Source organism: Eleutherodactylus coqui, chromosome 6 (genome assembly GCF_035609145.1).
Source record: "Eleutherodactylus coqui strain aEleCoq1 chromosome 6, aEleCoq1.hap1, whole genome shotgun sequence".
In the NCBI taxonomy this organism is placed as follows: domain Eukaryota; kingdom Metazoa; phylum Chordata; class Amphibia; order Anura; family Eleutherodactylidae; genus Eleutherodactylus; species Eleutherodactylus coqui.
The window spans coordinates 133371253-133386339 of record NC_089842.1 but is presented as its reverse complement, the minus strand read 5'-3'; the positions used below and the strand labels follow the sequence as shown (position 1 = coordinate 133386339).

Below are 15087 nucleotides of genomic sequence, written 5' to 3'. Positions count from 1 at the left end.
ATAAATTTCGCACCTACAAAAGATAGAACATACGGGTGGCAATGGACGTGGTCACACGGTTTTTTTTTACGCGCGAATAAACGCATTTAAAAACTCCCGTCAGACTGAGCCCTAAGGCCTCATGTCCACGGGAAAAATCAGGCCCGCTACGGATTCCCCATGGAGAATCCGCAGCGGGTCCCTCCTGCCCCGCAGACATGAGCGCTGAAATTAGAATAAACTCACCTGCTGCGGGCCGTGCGTGTCTTTCCTTTTTCGCGGCCGGATCTTCTTTCTTTGGCTCGGCGGATGTGCTCGGCACGCCGGCTGCGTGCCACGCGCATGCGCCAGGTATATCCGCCGGGCCGAAGCAAGAAGATCCGGCCGGGAAGAAGAGAAGACACACACGGCCCGCAGCAGGTGAATATATTCTGATTTTAGGTCTCCCGCGGATCCGGACGGCTTCCATAGGCTTCAATAGAAGCCCGCGGGAGCCGTCCTCACGGGAGACCCGCACCTCAATGGAGCATGGTCCGGATTTTTTAACTACCTGCGGGTGTCTAATGCATCCCTATGGGGCGCGGATCCGCGTGCAGGAAAAACGCTGCGGATTTTAAATTAGAATTTGCAAGTGGACATGAGGCCTAAGGCCTCATGTCCACAGGGAAAATCAGATCCGCTGCGGACTTGTAACACGGATTTGAGCTGCGGATGCACTGTAATTGTCTTTTATTTTTCATGCGGGAGATCAATTGCGCTATATGCTCTATGAGCTCCCGCACGCAGGATCCGCACTAAAATGGAGCATGTCTATTTTTTTTCATGCTCCAGAAATTTTTGAATTCACTTTTAAATACCATCCGCGGGCATTTATCTACCCGTGGGTGGTCAATGCATTCCTATGGGGCGCGGATCCGCGTGCAGGAAAAACGCTGCGGATTTTAATTCTTATTTACCCCGTGGACATGAGGCCTAAATGTTCCAAAGTCTTGCTTCTCTGCAGTAACACTGTCTTATTCTCATTTGCTCAGCAGAGCAGAAAGTGGAGCAAGACTGAGCATGTGTGACCATCTTGGAACAATTACTGAGATGGATGCAGGATAGGAGAAGATGGTAAATGGTTTTATTTACCTGGTTGTTGTTAATCATGAAATGTTTGGGGGGTTGAAATATTTTTTAATAAAGCATAAATACAAAACGTGTTTATCATTATGGGCTGGATGCAACTGCAAACAATAAATTGGTTAAATTAAAAATACCGTATATACCGGCGTATAAGACGACTTTTGAACCCCGAAAAATCTGCTCTGCGGTCGGGGGTCGTCTTATGCGCCGGTAATACAAAAAAAAAAAAGTGTAAAAAAAAAAAATTTATTACTCACCTCCCACGGCGTTCTGTCGCGCTCCGGCAGGATGTCGCTCGCTCCGGCAGGCTGTCGCTCGCTCCTCGTCCCCAGCGCAGCATAGCTTTCTGAATGCGGGGCTTGAAATCCCCGCTTCCAGACAGCTAATACACACGCCGGCAGCCATGACAGCATTGAATGGCTGTGATTGGCTAAAGCACACGTGGCTTCAGCCAATCACACTATTCAATGACATCATTGAATGGCTGTGATTGGCTGAAGGCGCACGTGTTAGCAATCACACCCATTCAATGATGTCATTGAATAGTGTGATTGGCTGAAGCCACGTGTGCTTTAGCCAATCACAGCCATTCAATGATGTCATGGCTGCCGGCGTGTGTATTAGCTTTCTGGAAGCGGGGATTTCAAGCCCCGCATTCAGAAAGCTATGCTGCGCCGGGGACGAGGAGAGAGCGACATCCTGCCGGAGCGAGCGACATCCTGCCGGAGCGCGACAGAACGCCGTGGGAGGTGAGTAATGAATTTATTTTTTTTTCTCCACTGTATACCGGCGTATAAGGTGACAGTTGGGGGGTCGTCTTATACGCCCCGTCGCCTTATACGCCGGTATATACGGTACATCTATTCTGAAAAACCACTTTAATCCTCGCAGCGGGATGCGGACCCGTGCCGCTACAGAGATCTGCGGCTTACCCGCCCCCGGCGTCTTCTGTTTCCCGCTATGTGCTGGCTGCCGGCCAGCCGGAGCATGCACAGAGCGGAGCCAGCCCGTCGGCGCAAGCACATTTCTGTGTGGGCCTCTGCGAGACCCGCACAGAGAAAGAGCGTGCCGCAATTTGTTTTCCGCGTGTGTTTACACGCGCACAAATTGCGTCCCTCTGCATGGGATTGCGTTTAGTAATGCAATCCTATGCAGGCGGGCACGAAATTCTGCAGAAAAAAACTGCCATGGAATTTCCACCTTGTGCAGGGGGCCTATAAGTAGACATTTTCGTGCATTGATTAATTAAATTGTGACAAAGTAGATTTAAGATTTTGTACTTTTAATTCTGTCTCATGAACAGTTGGACCTCTCAGATCTACTTGTATATATACTATCATGACATTGACTTGCTCTTGACTGGTAATCTGCTGTACATTTACCGCTAATTCATTTTGTGATTTAAAATATGGCTTTTCTAGTGAAATCACTTCGTAGAAGTCTATCAGCACTTTGCCATTGAATATTTGTTTTCCCATTATCAAAACCACTATCAGTGTTGTTACACAATAAAACATTAAGGCCTCCTTCCCACGAGCGTGACGGGCTCCGCAGCGTAATATTCCGCTGTGAAGCCCGTCACGGCGCCCCCCAGAGCCCCTATACTTACCTGCGGGAGATAGCGTGAAATCGCTTCCCCGCCCACCACCGCCGCGTCACCGCTCGTCACCGCTCGTCACCGCCCACCGCTCTCGCGTCACCAGCCGTGTCACGTGACGCGGCCGGACCGCGTCATTTGGCGTCATATGACGCTCGGCGGTGGGCGGGAAAGCGTTTTTTCACGCTATCTCCCGCTGGTTACAGCGGGAGATAGCGTGAATGGACGGCTTCCATTGACTGCAATGGAAGCCGTCAGTGCGTACAGCCCGTCCTCACCCGCAGAAAATAGAGCATGCTGCGGGTGAGGACGGGAGAAATCGCGGTGCGTAATTCCGCGGTGGAATTACGCATCGTGAGCATGGAGCTATTAGGTTCAATAGAACCTAATAGCTGCGTGCAACGCAGCGGATTTTCGCCGCGTATTACGCGGCGGAAATCCGTTCGTGGGAAGGAGGCCATAAAGTCCAATTAATATATACATGTAAAAAGGGGGAAATCATTTAAAACACATTTAGATATTTTATAAGCTGTCAAGGCAAAATATGAGCTTCTTTCAGAATGCTTGAGATACCGCTAAAGCAAAAACCTGATGAAACAGGATGTTCATTGAAATGGGAAACTCTACGATTACACTGGTCAACACTGAAATTGTTACTGACTTAAAAAGGTCCTAATCTGTAGTATCTTGGTGTGCTGAACACGAATATGACCATGAACATTTTTTATTGACTCTCGTTTTGAAGATATTTCATATAGTTCATTTTCTGTGTTTCACCATGTAAATGTATCCAGTAGGACTGTAACGACATCCTTACAGTTTGACAATGAGGGCCTCATAAATGCCTTAGAAATCACTCATGAACCACAAGAATGGAGACTATTTGTAGACTTTTCGAAACTGAGTCTTAAAGGAGATGTCCCGCGCCGAAACGGGTTTTTTTTTTTTTAACCCCCCCCCCCGTTCGGCGCGAGACAACCCCGATGCAGGGGTTAAAAAAACCACCCGCACAGCGCTTACCTGAATCCCGGCGGTCCGGTGACTTCAATACTTACCGCTGAAGATGGCCGCCGGGATCTTCTACCTTCGTGGACCGCAGCTCTTCTGTGCGGTCCACTGCCGATTCCAGCCTCCTGATTGGCTGGAATCGGCACGTGACGGGGCGGAGCTACACGGAGCCCCTCTCTGGCACGAGCGGCTCCATAGAAGAAAGCTGAAGACCCGGACTGCGCAAGCGCGGCTAATTTGGCCATCGGAGGCCAAAAATTAGTCGGCACCATGGAGACGAGGACGCCAGCAACGGAGCAGGTAAGTATAAAACTTCTTATAACTTCTGTATGGCTCATAATTAATGCACAATGTATATTACAAAGTGCATTATTATGGCCATACAGAAGTGTATAGACCCACTTGCTGCCTCGGGACATCTCCTTTAAGGCTGTGCTTTTGCACAATGGAAATCGTCTTCCATCTATTCCAGTAGTGCATGCTGTCCACATGAAAGAGCTGTACGATAACTTAAAGCAGCTACTGAATTCTATTGAGTATAACCAGTACAGCTGGCACCTCTGTGGTGATTTGAAGGTAGTTGCCCTTTTAATAGGACTGCAGCAGGGATATACAAAATACACATTTCTTATGTGAGTAGGATAGTCGAATAAGGGAATTGCACTACTTTTGGAAGAAATGGACTTGCAGACAAAATGTAGCAGTTGGAGAGAAGAATATTCAGCATCCAGCTCTGGTCGAGGCTCACAAAAAACTGGGTTTGATGAAGAACTTTGTGAAAGCCATGGACCGGACTTTGCCAGCTTTCTAATATCTTAATGAAAAATTCCCTCAACTCAGTGAGGCAAATATTAAAGAGGGAGTTTTTGTGGGTCCTCAGATTCGAGAGCTCTTCAAAGATGACTGGTTCAACAACTTGCTGCAGGGTGATGTGAAACAAGCATGGAATGCTTTTTGCCTAGTGACTACAAACTTTCTCGGAAATGTTAGGGCAGAAAACTACAAGTAACTGGTACAAGACATGCTGATGCGGTATCAGAAACTTGTCCGTTATATGTCTCTAAAGATCCACTTCCTTCATTCCAATCTGGATTTCTTTTCAGACAAATGTGGTATGGTTAGGGATGAACATGGCCAACGTTTTCATCAAGATATCGCAACAATGGAAAAAAGATACCAGGGAAAATGGTCCACTACCATGCTGGCTGACTACTGCTGGACACTACCATGCTGGCTGACTACTGCTGGACACTACCATGCTGGCTGACTACTGCTGAACACTACCATGCTGGCTGACTACTGCTGGACACTACCATGCTAACTGACTACTGCAGGACACTACCATGCTGGCTGACTACTGCTGGACACTACCATGCTGGCTGACTACTGCTGGACACTACCATGCTAACTGACTACTGCTGGACACTACCATGCTGGCTGACTACTGCTGGACACTACCATGCTGGCTGACTACTGCTGGACACTACCATGCTGGCAGACTACTGCTGGACACTATCATGCTGGCTGACTACTGCTGGACACTATCATGCTGGCTGACTACTGCTGGACACTACCATGCTGGCTGACTACTGCTGGACACTACCATGCTGGCAGACTACTGCTGGACACTACCATGCTGGCAGACTACTGCTGGACACTCCCATGCTGGCTGACTACTGCTGGACACTACCATGCTGGCTGACTACTGCTGAACACTACCATGCTGGCTGACTACTGCTGGACACTACCATGCTGGCTGACTACTGCTGAACACTACCATGCTGGCGGACTACTGCTGGACACTACCATGCTGGCGGACTACTGCTGGACACTACCATGCTGGCGGACTACTGCTGGACACTACCATGCTGACCGACTACTGCTGGACACTACCATGCTGACCGACTACTGCTGGACACTACCATGCTGGCTGACTACTGCTGGACACTATCATGCTGGCTGACTACTGCTGGACACTACCAAGCTGACCGACTACTGCTGGACACTACCATGCTGACCGACTACTGCTGGACATTACCATGCTGGCTGACTACTGCTGGACACTACCATGCTGGCTGACTACTGCTGGACACTACCATGCTGGCAGACTACTGCTGGACACTACCATGCTGGCCGACTACTGCTGGACACTACCATGCTGGCTGACTACTGCTGGACACTACCATGCTGGCAGACTACTGCTGGACACTACCATGCTGGCTGACTACTGCTGGACACTACCATGCTGGCAGACTACTGCTGGACACTACCATGCTGGCGGACTACTGCTGGACACTACCATGCTGGCGGACTACTGCTGGACACTACCATGCTGGCGGACTACTGCTGGACACTACCATGCTGGCTGACTACTGCTGGACACTACCATACTGACCGACTACTGCTGGACACTACCATGCTGGCTGACTACTGCTGGACACTACCAAGCTGGCCGACTACTGCTGGACACTACCATGCTGGCCGACTACTGCTGGACACTACCATGCTGACCGACTACTGCTGGACACTACCATGCTGGCTGACTACTGCTGGACACTACCATGCTGGCTGACTACTGCTGGACACTACCATGCTGGCTGACTACTGCAGGACACTACCATGCTGGCTGACTACTGCTGGACACTACCATACTGGCTGACTACTGCTGGACACTACCATGCTGGCTGACTACTGCTGGACACTCCACAGAGATGCTCCTGAACAGCTGTACAAAAGACAGGCAAGGAAATCTAAGATGTAGTCTATGACTTGATTTTTTACAGGTATAATCATAGGCCTATTACTATTGCCAGATTACAAGAAATAATGGAGCCAATTTTGCATTTTGACTGTCATATTCGTGTTGAGCACATAAAGATTGACTAATTTTATTTCAGTAACATGACCAGTGTTATAAGTCTGGTTAATGCATATAAAAAGCAAATATACTGATTCAAAACGTGTGGGTTCCTCTGAGAAAGCTTTATATTGTACAAGTAAACCTCTTTGGGACAAACACCTAAAATAACACCAAAGAGTAGTCTTCTATAGGGATAGTCCTCTCAGAGAGGATAGCCAGTATGTACAGTATAATATGTGCTGGAACTGAAAATCTGGCCTAGATAAAGGGGTGTTCTTCTTAAAGGGGTGGTCTTTAGGAGAGCTTTCACTGTGGCATATTACAATCAAGTATGAGGGTTGTTATTGTTTGCTTTTATTTGACACTGGTATGTAATTCTGAAAAGAATTGGCTGAAATAATGCAAACAGTGCAGCCCCATGACAAGTAGACCAGGAGACCTTCAGTAGTTCTGCAAAGACTACATTTCCTGTTTTCATATGAAGCAACTTTTAGAGAACTCAGTACAAACGAAACAGTATAAAGACAACAGAATATCCCCAAAATATCTCCACCAACACAATTTCCATAGCATTTAATACAGAAAGCTGATATGTTATAAATGAATGATCTTACCCAAACAACTTCCTTTGTCATGGTGGCAATCTTCATTACCAGTTTAGGAAAGTGTCCAGGGTCCAAAGCACGAGTGGAATGTTCAATGCAAAGGCTAAAGAGGTATGCAGGAGCTAGTTTAAATTCAGTTTTCGAATTACCAGATTTTTCAATAATTTCCCTCAGCACAGCATCCTCTTCTTGGGAGCGATATTGTAGGATTAAATCTCTACTTTCTATGTAGGCCTGAACAGCCTCTTGACGCTCCTGAAGTGATCTGCCACACATCTGACATGAAAATGCCCCGCTCAGCCCAGAGGTCGACCAGGATTGTGGAAGCCAGGCAGGCCGAGTCTGGGCTACCCTAGGGTCCTTGTACATGAATAGAAAGTGCTCTCCAAGCCCTAACAAATCCCCAGTGTGTAGTTCTGCTTCTCTTTGGAGGACTCCCCCATTGTGAGTCACAAGTGCCCCTCGATAAGGCCTTACACGGACTATGTTCTTTTGAGTAGAAGAATCTAAACGCCATACGCAACAGTGGCGAGGAAGTATATCTGGAGCAGACAGAAAGGTATCAACATAGGGACCTTTGTCTCGTGAAGCTTTTTCCGCTCTTCCAAATAGATGCTTCTTCCTGGTCATCACATATATAACAAAGTCCTATCATACAAGGAGAAAAAACATTTAGTTTGTATTAAGCAATTTATTAAATATTATAAGGCTACATTTTTGGTTTGCTTGAATTTGCCTGTTTTTCAAAGTCCTATGTAATCAGAATTCCAGAAATATAGGACAAGCCCTTTAAAATATACTGTTTCAATGCTCCAGCACCACAGCATCTAACAGGTGGCATCATGGGGTCTTCTAGCCTGGTGATATCCTATAAACCTGTTACGTGGGCTTCTAATGTATAATCCCCATGAGGTTTACGGGATATCACTAATGATGTCCCATGTTGGGGCCTCCTATTGGCTGCAGCGGTCAAATGCAAACAACCATATGACTGCTGCAGCCATAAGACAAGAGCAGTGGTGCGGGAGCAGCTCGGTAGTGGACAGGTGAGTACTGTTTATATATATGCTAGCAAAGTGCATTACTCATTTATTTTTATACTAATAGGGGAACAAGCACAAAAAGGGGGTTCTTTTAAATTTTTATTTTTTTACAATATTTTTAACTTTTCTTTATACTTTTTATATCCCTGTAGGAGACCTGAGCCATAGCTGCTATGATATAGCATTGCAGGACTTCTGTCTTGCAATGCCTTGTCATTTGTATTTATGATCATAGGCAATGGCAAAGCAGGACACCTGTAGCTAGTATCCTGTTGCCATTTCAACCCGTCGGCGCTCCACGATTACATCATGGGGGTCCAATGGCATCACAGAGGGAGCACTCTCCCTCTGTGAGTCCTTTACATGCCGTGATCTGCATAGATTGTGGCAATGAAGGAGTTAACAGCAGTGGTCGCTGTCCTTATGCAACCCCATTGTTGCAACGGGAGGCTGGCTATCAGTCACAGCCAGCTCCCACTGCTGGATGGCATGGGATCACTTCTGATCTAGCGCTATCCATATGACATAAGGTTACGTCATGTTGCATAAAGTACCCCACTGCCATGATGTAACCTTACGCCATATGGCGTTAAGGGGTTAAAGTGCACCTGAGTTTTCAAACAAAAACATTTTTGGTTTGCTTGAATTTGCCTGTTTTTCAAAGTCCTATGTAATCAGAATTCCAGAAATATAGATTCAATGGTGTTTTCTATAAAAATGGTCAGATTTTTTTCCAAGGTATAGCAGCGCATCCTTATTCAAATGCATGGTGCTAAGCTGCAATTTCAGACATAGCCTGTGGACAAGAGTGGCACTGTTTCTAGGAAAAAGCAAAACCAGTTGCACTAATCCTGGACAAGCCCTTTAAAATATACTGTTTCAATGCTCCAGCGCCACAGCATCTAACAGGTGGCATCACGGGGTCTTCTAGCCTGGTGATATCCTATAAACCTGTTACGTGGGCTTCTAATGTATAATCCCCATGAGGTTTACGGGATATCACTAATGATGTCCCATGTTGGGGCCTCCTATTGGCTGTGGCGGTCAAATGCAAACAACCATATGACTGCTGCAGCCATAAGACAAGAGCAGTGGTGCGGGAGCAGCTCGGTAGTGGACAGGTGAGTACTGTTTATATATATGCTAGCAAAGTGCATTACTCAGAAAACCCCTTTAATGTATTTTAGAAATAATGTTTCATTCATAGGAGGAAATACAATACTAAACACAACAGACTTCTTGTTCAGCACTCACATTACAGAATACAGGGTTGAACCTCTCTCAGCCTGATATGGCTAATGAAAATGAACAAACTGAAGAAAATGGATATATTATATCTAGAATGTCCTATTCTACGTCTGGAAGCCCTATTCCAAGACCTTACACCTACACTGAATGTTGGTTCTTTTAATCTTTGATTTTTTTTATATAAACCAAGAGCTTACATTTGTCTCCTTGCTCAATATTTGCTTCATTTTGTACATGTTAATAATAATAATGAAATATAGGAAAATGTTTATATTCATATATATTGTGTTAGAAATAAACAATGTTACACTTAGTATTCAGATGGAAATATCTGTGCATACATATGTATGCTTAATCCCAGGGGCGTAGCTAAAGGCTCATGGGCCCAGATGCAAAAGTTTATCTTGGGGCCCACAACTTCTCTTAACCCCTTAGCGCAGAGGCGTAACTTGAAGCTCCTGGACCCCAATGCAAAACCTGTAACAGGGCTCCCATCTATAATGGTTTATTCATAGTACCGGGCTACCTGTATGGAAAAGAGAGACCTTATGTGCTGTCTAAGGCTCCTGGGCTCGGGTGCAACCGCTCCCCCTGCGCCTTCTATAGTTACGCCAGAGCTTAACCCCTCAAGGACATGGCCTATTTTGGCCATTAGGACGCAACGATTTTGGGGGGATTTTCATTTCCACTTTTCAAAAGCCAGAACGTTTTTCTTTCGTTGACATGACCATATGGGGCTTGATTATTGCGTGGTGAACTGTAATTTTTATTAGTGCCATTTTTGGGTACATCGACTTTATTGTAAAACTTTTATTAAGTTTTTATAATCGCATGGAGAGAAAACACATCAATTCTGCTATCTTTTTTTTTAGTTTTTGTTTTTACAGCGTTAATCATGCAGCATAGATGATGCAATACATTTTTTTTGTGGGTCAGCACGATTATAACAATACCAAATTTCTTTTTTTTTTAGTTTTTTTCCACTTTTTCCGCAATAAAACCCCATTTTTGGGGAAAATTTTTTTTTTAAACCGATGCATTCAAAGTCCTATAACTTTTTTATTTTACCATGGATGGAGTTCTGTGAGGGCTTGTTTTTTGCAAGACGAGCTGTACTTTTTATTGAAACCATTTTGGGGTACATATGGCTTTTTTTATCACTTTTATTGCACTTTTTGGGAGGTAAAACAAACAAAATAAGCATTTTGCCTCAGTTTTATAGCGTTTTTTTTACGCTTTTTGCCGTGCAGGATAAAAAGTGTGTTCAATTTGTTGTACGAGTCGTTACGGATACGACGGTACCAAATATGTGGGATTTTAACATTTTCAATTTATTTTTATACTAATAGGGGAACAAGCACAAAAAGGGGGTTCTTTTAAATTTTTATTTTTTTACAATATTTTTAACTTTTCTTTATACTTTTTATATCCCTGTAGGAGACCTGAGCCATAGCTGCTATGATATAGCATTGCAGGACTTCTGTCTTGCAATGCCTTGTCATTTGTATTAATGATCATAGGCAATGGCAAAGCAGGACACCTGTAGCTAGTATCCTGTTGCCATTTCAACCCGTCGGCGCTCCACGATTACATCATGGGGGTCCAATGGCATCACAGAAGGAGCACTCTCCCTCTGTGAGTCCTTTACATGCCGTGATCTGCATAGATTGTGGCAATGAAGGAGTTAACAGCAGTGGTCGCTGTCCTTATGCAACCCCACTGTTGCAACGGGAGGCTGGCTATCAGTCACAGCCAGCTCCCACTGCTGGATGGCATGGGATCACTTCTGATCTAGCGCTATCCATATGACATAAGGTTACGTCATGTTGCATAAAGTACCCCACTGCCATGATGTAACCTTACGCCATATGGCGTTAAGGGGTTAAAGTGCACCTGAGTTTTCAAACAAAATTTCAAAAGCAGCTCAGATCATCACGGCCTGCTGCTTTACTGCTGTTTGCACTCAGTTTGAGCTCTATCAATTCAGTTTTTTCATGTTGCTTTTCTTATTTTTCTGCTGATCTATTGTTTACAATCTACTAACACTTAGGGGATATGTTATAAGCCAGCCATTTTGCCAGTGCTGGACTGGCCAGGACTTCCTCTCCTACACTACCCATGCTGTCATGCATAGCCCTGCTCCAATTAACTGTAAAGCAGTGTTTAATTGCCTGCCCCTCTGTTGCATGGTGTAATTATCAGAGTCCCTGTTACTAGAGAAGCCAAATGCCTAACGACAGGCAGTGGATTGTAAAAGTGGTGGAAGGGAGACCTCTAGGGTCAGATGGGGGGGGGAGAGCTCCCCCCCTGTTCCCCATTGCTACCCCCCGCTCCACCACGCCACCCCCCGAATCTTTTCGTCCGAGTAGTCAGTTACTCGGAAAAAGCGGTGCTCGAGTGCAAAAACACCCGAACCGAGTACGCTCGCTCATCTCTAGTGACAAGTTAATGTCCATTTACATTTTTGCTTACAGATTTTCTTCAAACACTTTAAAAACACCAAATATTCCCAGTATTAGATGCATGAAAAATAAGTCATATGTCACATGCACATTTATAATATTATGCATCACAAGAATGCCATTATGAAAATAATAATAAGTAATTACCACATCTTTGTTGTAACCTTGCAAAAGAAGAAAATATGGATGTTCGGAAGGCGGCTGAATAAGGCACTGAGAGAGGCGTTCAAAGTCTAAGTCAATCTGATCAGTGGAATCCTCTGGACAATCCACACTGCTATTGCGTTCTGTTGAGTTTTGCATGTTTCCATCTTTTTGGTGCAGCCCTCCTTCTTGACCTGGGTCTGTATCATTAGCCACCATACTCTTTATGCTTTTCCTCTCTCTACGTTTCTTCGTGTTTAAGTTGATATCACTTATACTGCGGCGAAGAGAGATGCTGTCTTCCCTCTCTCTCAATGGAGCATTTCCACCAGAGGCTGCACGAGACCGACTTTTTAGAAGTTTTCGGGCTTGAGTATTGATTCCTGTTGACAGATTATGTAAAATAATTTAAAGTTAAAAACATTAATAGAAATAAAGTTGCATTTGTGTAACTAGATATATAGTCATACTAATGACTCGGCATACTAACACATGCTATCAAATTCTATCAAATGGATAATAAATATAAAACAGTAAAAAAGTGTCAGGCATACAGAAAAAAAATGTTTCATCATAGACCATCGCAACTCAAACTTTTGAGACTCCTTGAAAACATCAAGTTTTTCTAGTGGAAGCCATGGCCAGCCTGAACTTTGTTCTCATGGGATACATAGCATTTGATAGTGGCCATTCAGATGCGTGACTGTCCATGTAATACATGGATGGCCTAAGTCCCTTCTCCCGGGCATTGCTAGTAACTGGACACTCTGATTTAGAAGGGTGTCGTGAGAAAGGGAGATCCTCTATGAACAGATTATCTCCAATTTGGCTGATCCATTTTAAAAATGGGTGAAAACATAGTATGTTACACTATTTTGTCCTGTAAAATGCTGGAAGCAGGACCAGAAACCAAACAAACTCTATTATAGTCAGTAGGATCCGTTCAACGTCCTTTGCTTCCATCATATGACGTTTCCGTTTGGGCACTGGATTCTGTTTTCCTGCTCTATAATGGAGCCGGGAAATGGAACACAAAAGTGCTGAATGAGCCTTTAAGCTGTTAAACCAGATACTGGTGCAGCCAGAGAAAGGCCTGTGCAATATATGATCATATCTGTCAAAACGACTTCTTCTTAACGAGTTCTTCTTTGTCTGACCTTCAGCAACAACTGAGGAGCATCTTACCAGTGAGACCAGCCTTACACTTTGATTATTCCTAGAGTAAAGAATAGGCTTATGTCTTTACAGCTAAATGGTGAATCTGGAGCTAGTGGATCAGTGGATACTCTAGATATTAGAAAACCTCTTTACTGTTCTTGGCTTAAGATGACAAAAATGTTCTTAATATAGCAGCCTACTGACAATGGGCCACGATGCTTCATTTACAGGTCCTCATAATGAGGCAATATCAATGGTGATGCCATGATCAGTTTCAGGGTACACACTTATACATGTGAGTTGCGAAAAATGTTTTATGCTAGGATTACTCCATGGGAAGTCTAGATGCAAAAAATGCCGAACCATTGCCCAATTAGGAAATACTTCCTTCATCATCATCGTCATCATCACAAGCAACTTATGTTAGTAAAAGGCCTTAGAACATCCTGCAAATCATGAGTATGGCATTTTTTAACTGTTCCTTAATGTAATAGGTTATTAACGTCATAACCTGAGGAATTCCAGAAGCATGACTTCAGTGAGGGATTTCCTGAGTGAGCAGAAATGTATTTTCGTAATTTTTAAGAAACTAAGAAATCTAAAAATGTCTGCTATGACCTATAGATACCGTGATCATAGAAATATTATAGCATAGTAAGTTCTGATAAATGCCAACTTGATAACCATTTACTAAATATAATATAAATAATATATCATAGTTGTCCCACAAAATACTGTCCTCCTTGCCCAAGGCAACTAGAGATTAGTCTACTGAATTTGTGGCAATTGAAAATCCACGTCAGATTTTATGGCAGCCATGTAGATTTTTTACATAGATTTCCATTGAAATTCATGTTGGATTTACAGATGCAGATTAATTATTATGTGAATAAGACCTTAAGTTGGGATTCCACTCTGTGGCAGCCACATGCAGCTGACGCCTCACCCACAGGTTGCATGCTTTTATTGGCAATACTGCCCTTGGACCAGCAAAACTGTGTGCCCCTTGGCGACTGTGGGCTGGGCTTTGCTAGTATACAGCTGCTAAAATGTGGGAAGTTCCTGCCTTACAAATTGACTTTTTCAATAATTTATTGAAAGAAAATTCCCGGGTATGCCACTTTCTTCTTTTAAAAAAAGTATATTACATCTTGTGACTCCATCATAATGACCTAAATTTAAAATCAGGCGAATGCCAGCCAACTCTAGGCAATTTGCGGTCATCCACATCTGGCTACAGTGAATGACCTGCTATTTGTACGACCATTCTAGCAATCATGGAGAAGTCTTGAGATGTTTGATTTGCCAAAATTCCGCTGTCTGGAAAATCTGCTGCAACTCGCCTTCCTGATGCCTAAAAGTGTAATGGTGCATCCTCAAAACCAACAAAAACATGAAATACCTCTGCCAAATGCATAAATAAAAATATGTTGTCTAATTAGGCCAGTCTCACACGATCAGATTTGAATTGCAGATTCCGGGATCAGCGTCCATGTGGACTTTCCGCAGTAAAACACGGGCATTGAAAGGCATGCATTTTTGAATTGTCCTTCACATTTATGGATATGAATTGCATATTCTGCGAGCGGAATAAGAATCGCAGCTTGATCTACTTTACTGTGGAATCCCCACGGATGCCCCCTATTGATGTAAATGGAGGAGTGCGACCCACAGCCCATATGCAACTGATATTGCGTATGGGCTGCCAGAACCAGCGTCACCTCTTTAAGGAGTCATGCGTTAGGTAGCAATGCCTTGCATACATGTAAATGTCACTATGAGAGAATTTACATTTACCCTTCATGGCCCTGTTCATTTTTACCACACTTAAGCTGTTTTATGATTTATCGCTAATCCT

At 44.2% G+C, this 15087-nt stretch overlaps 1 protein-coding gene across 2 annotated transcripts in view; it reads right to left on the bottom strand.

The window, feature by feature from the left end:
* The window catches only part of RASIP1 (Ras interacting protein 1), a 57304-nt gene that overhangs the window by 27856 nt on the left and 14361 nt on the right, over positions 1 to 15087 (bottom strand). For both annotated transcript variants that reach the window (XM_066607700.1, XM_066607701.1), the window contains exons 4-5: positions 12075 to 12454; positions 7184 to 7822 (exon numbers count right to left, since the gene is read on the bottom strand). In XM_066607700.1, coding sequence (XP_066463797.1) covers positions 7184 to 7822; positions 12075 to 12454 — 1019 coding nt within the window. The remainder of the gene's footprint in view (positions 1 to 7183; positions 7823 to 12074; positions 12455 to 15087) is intronic.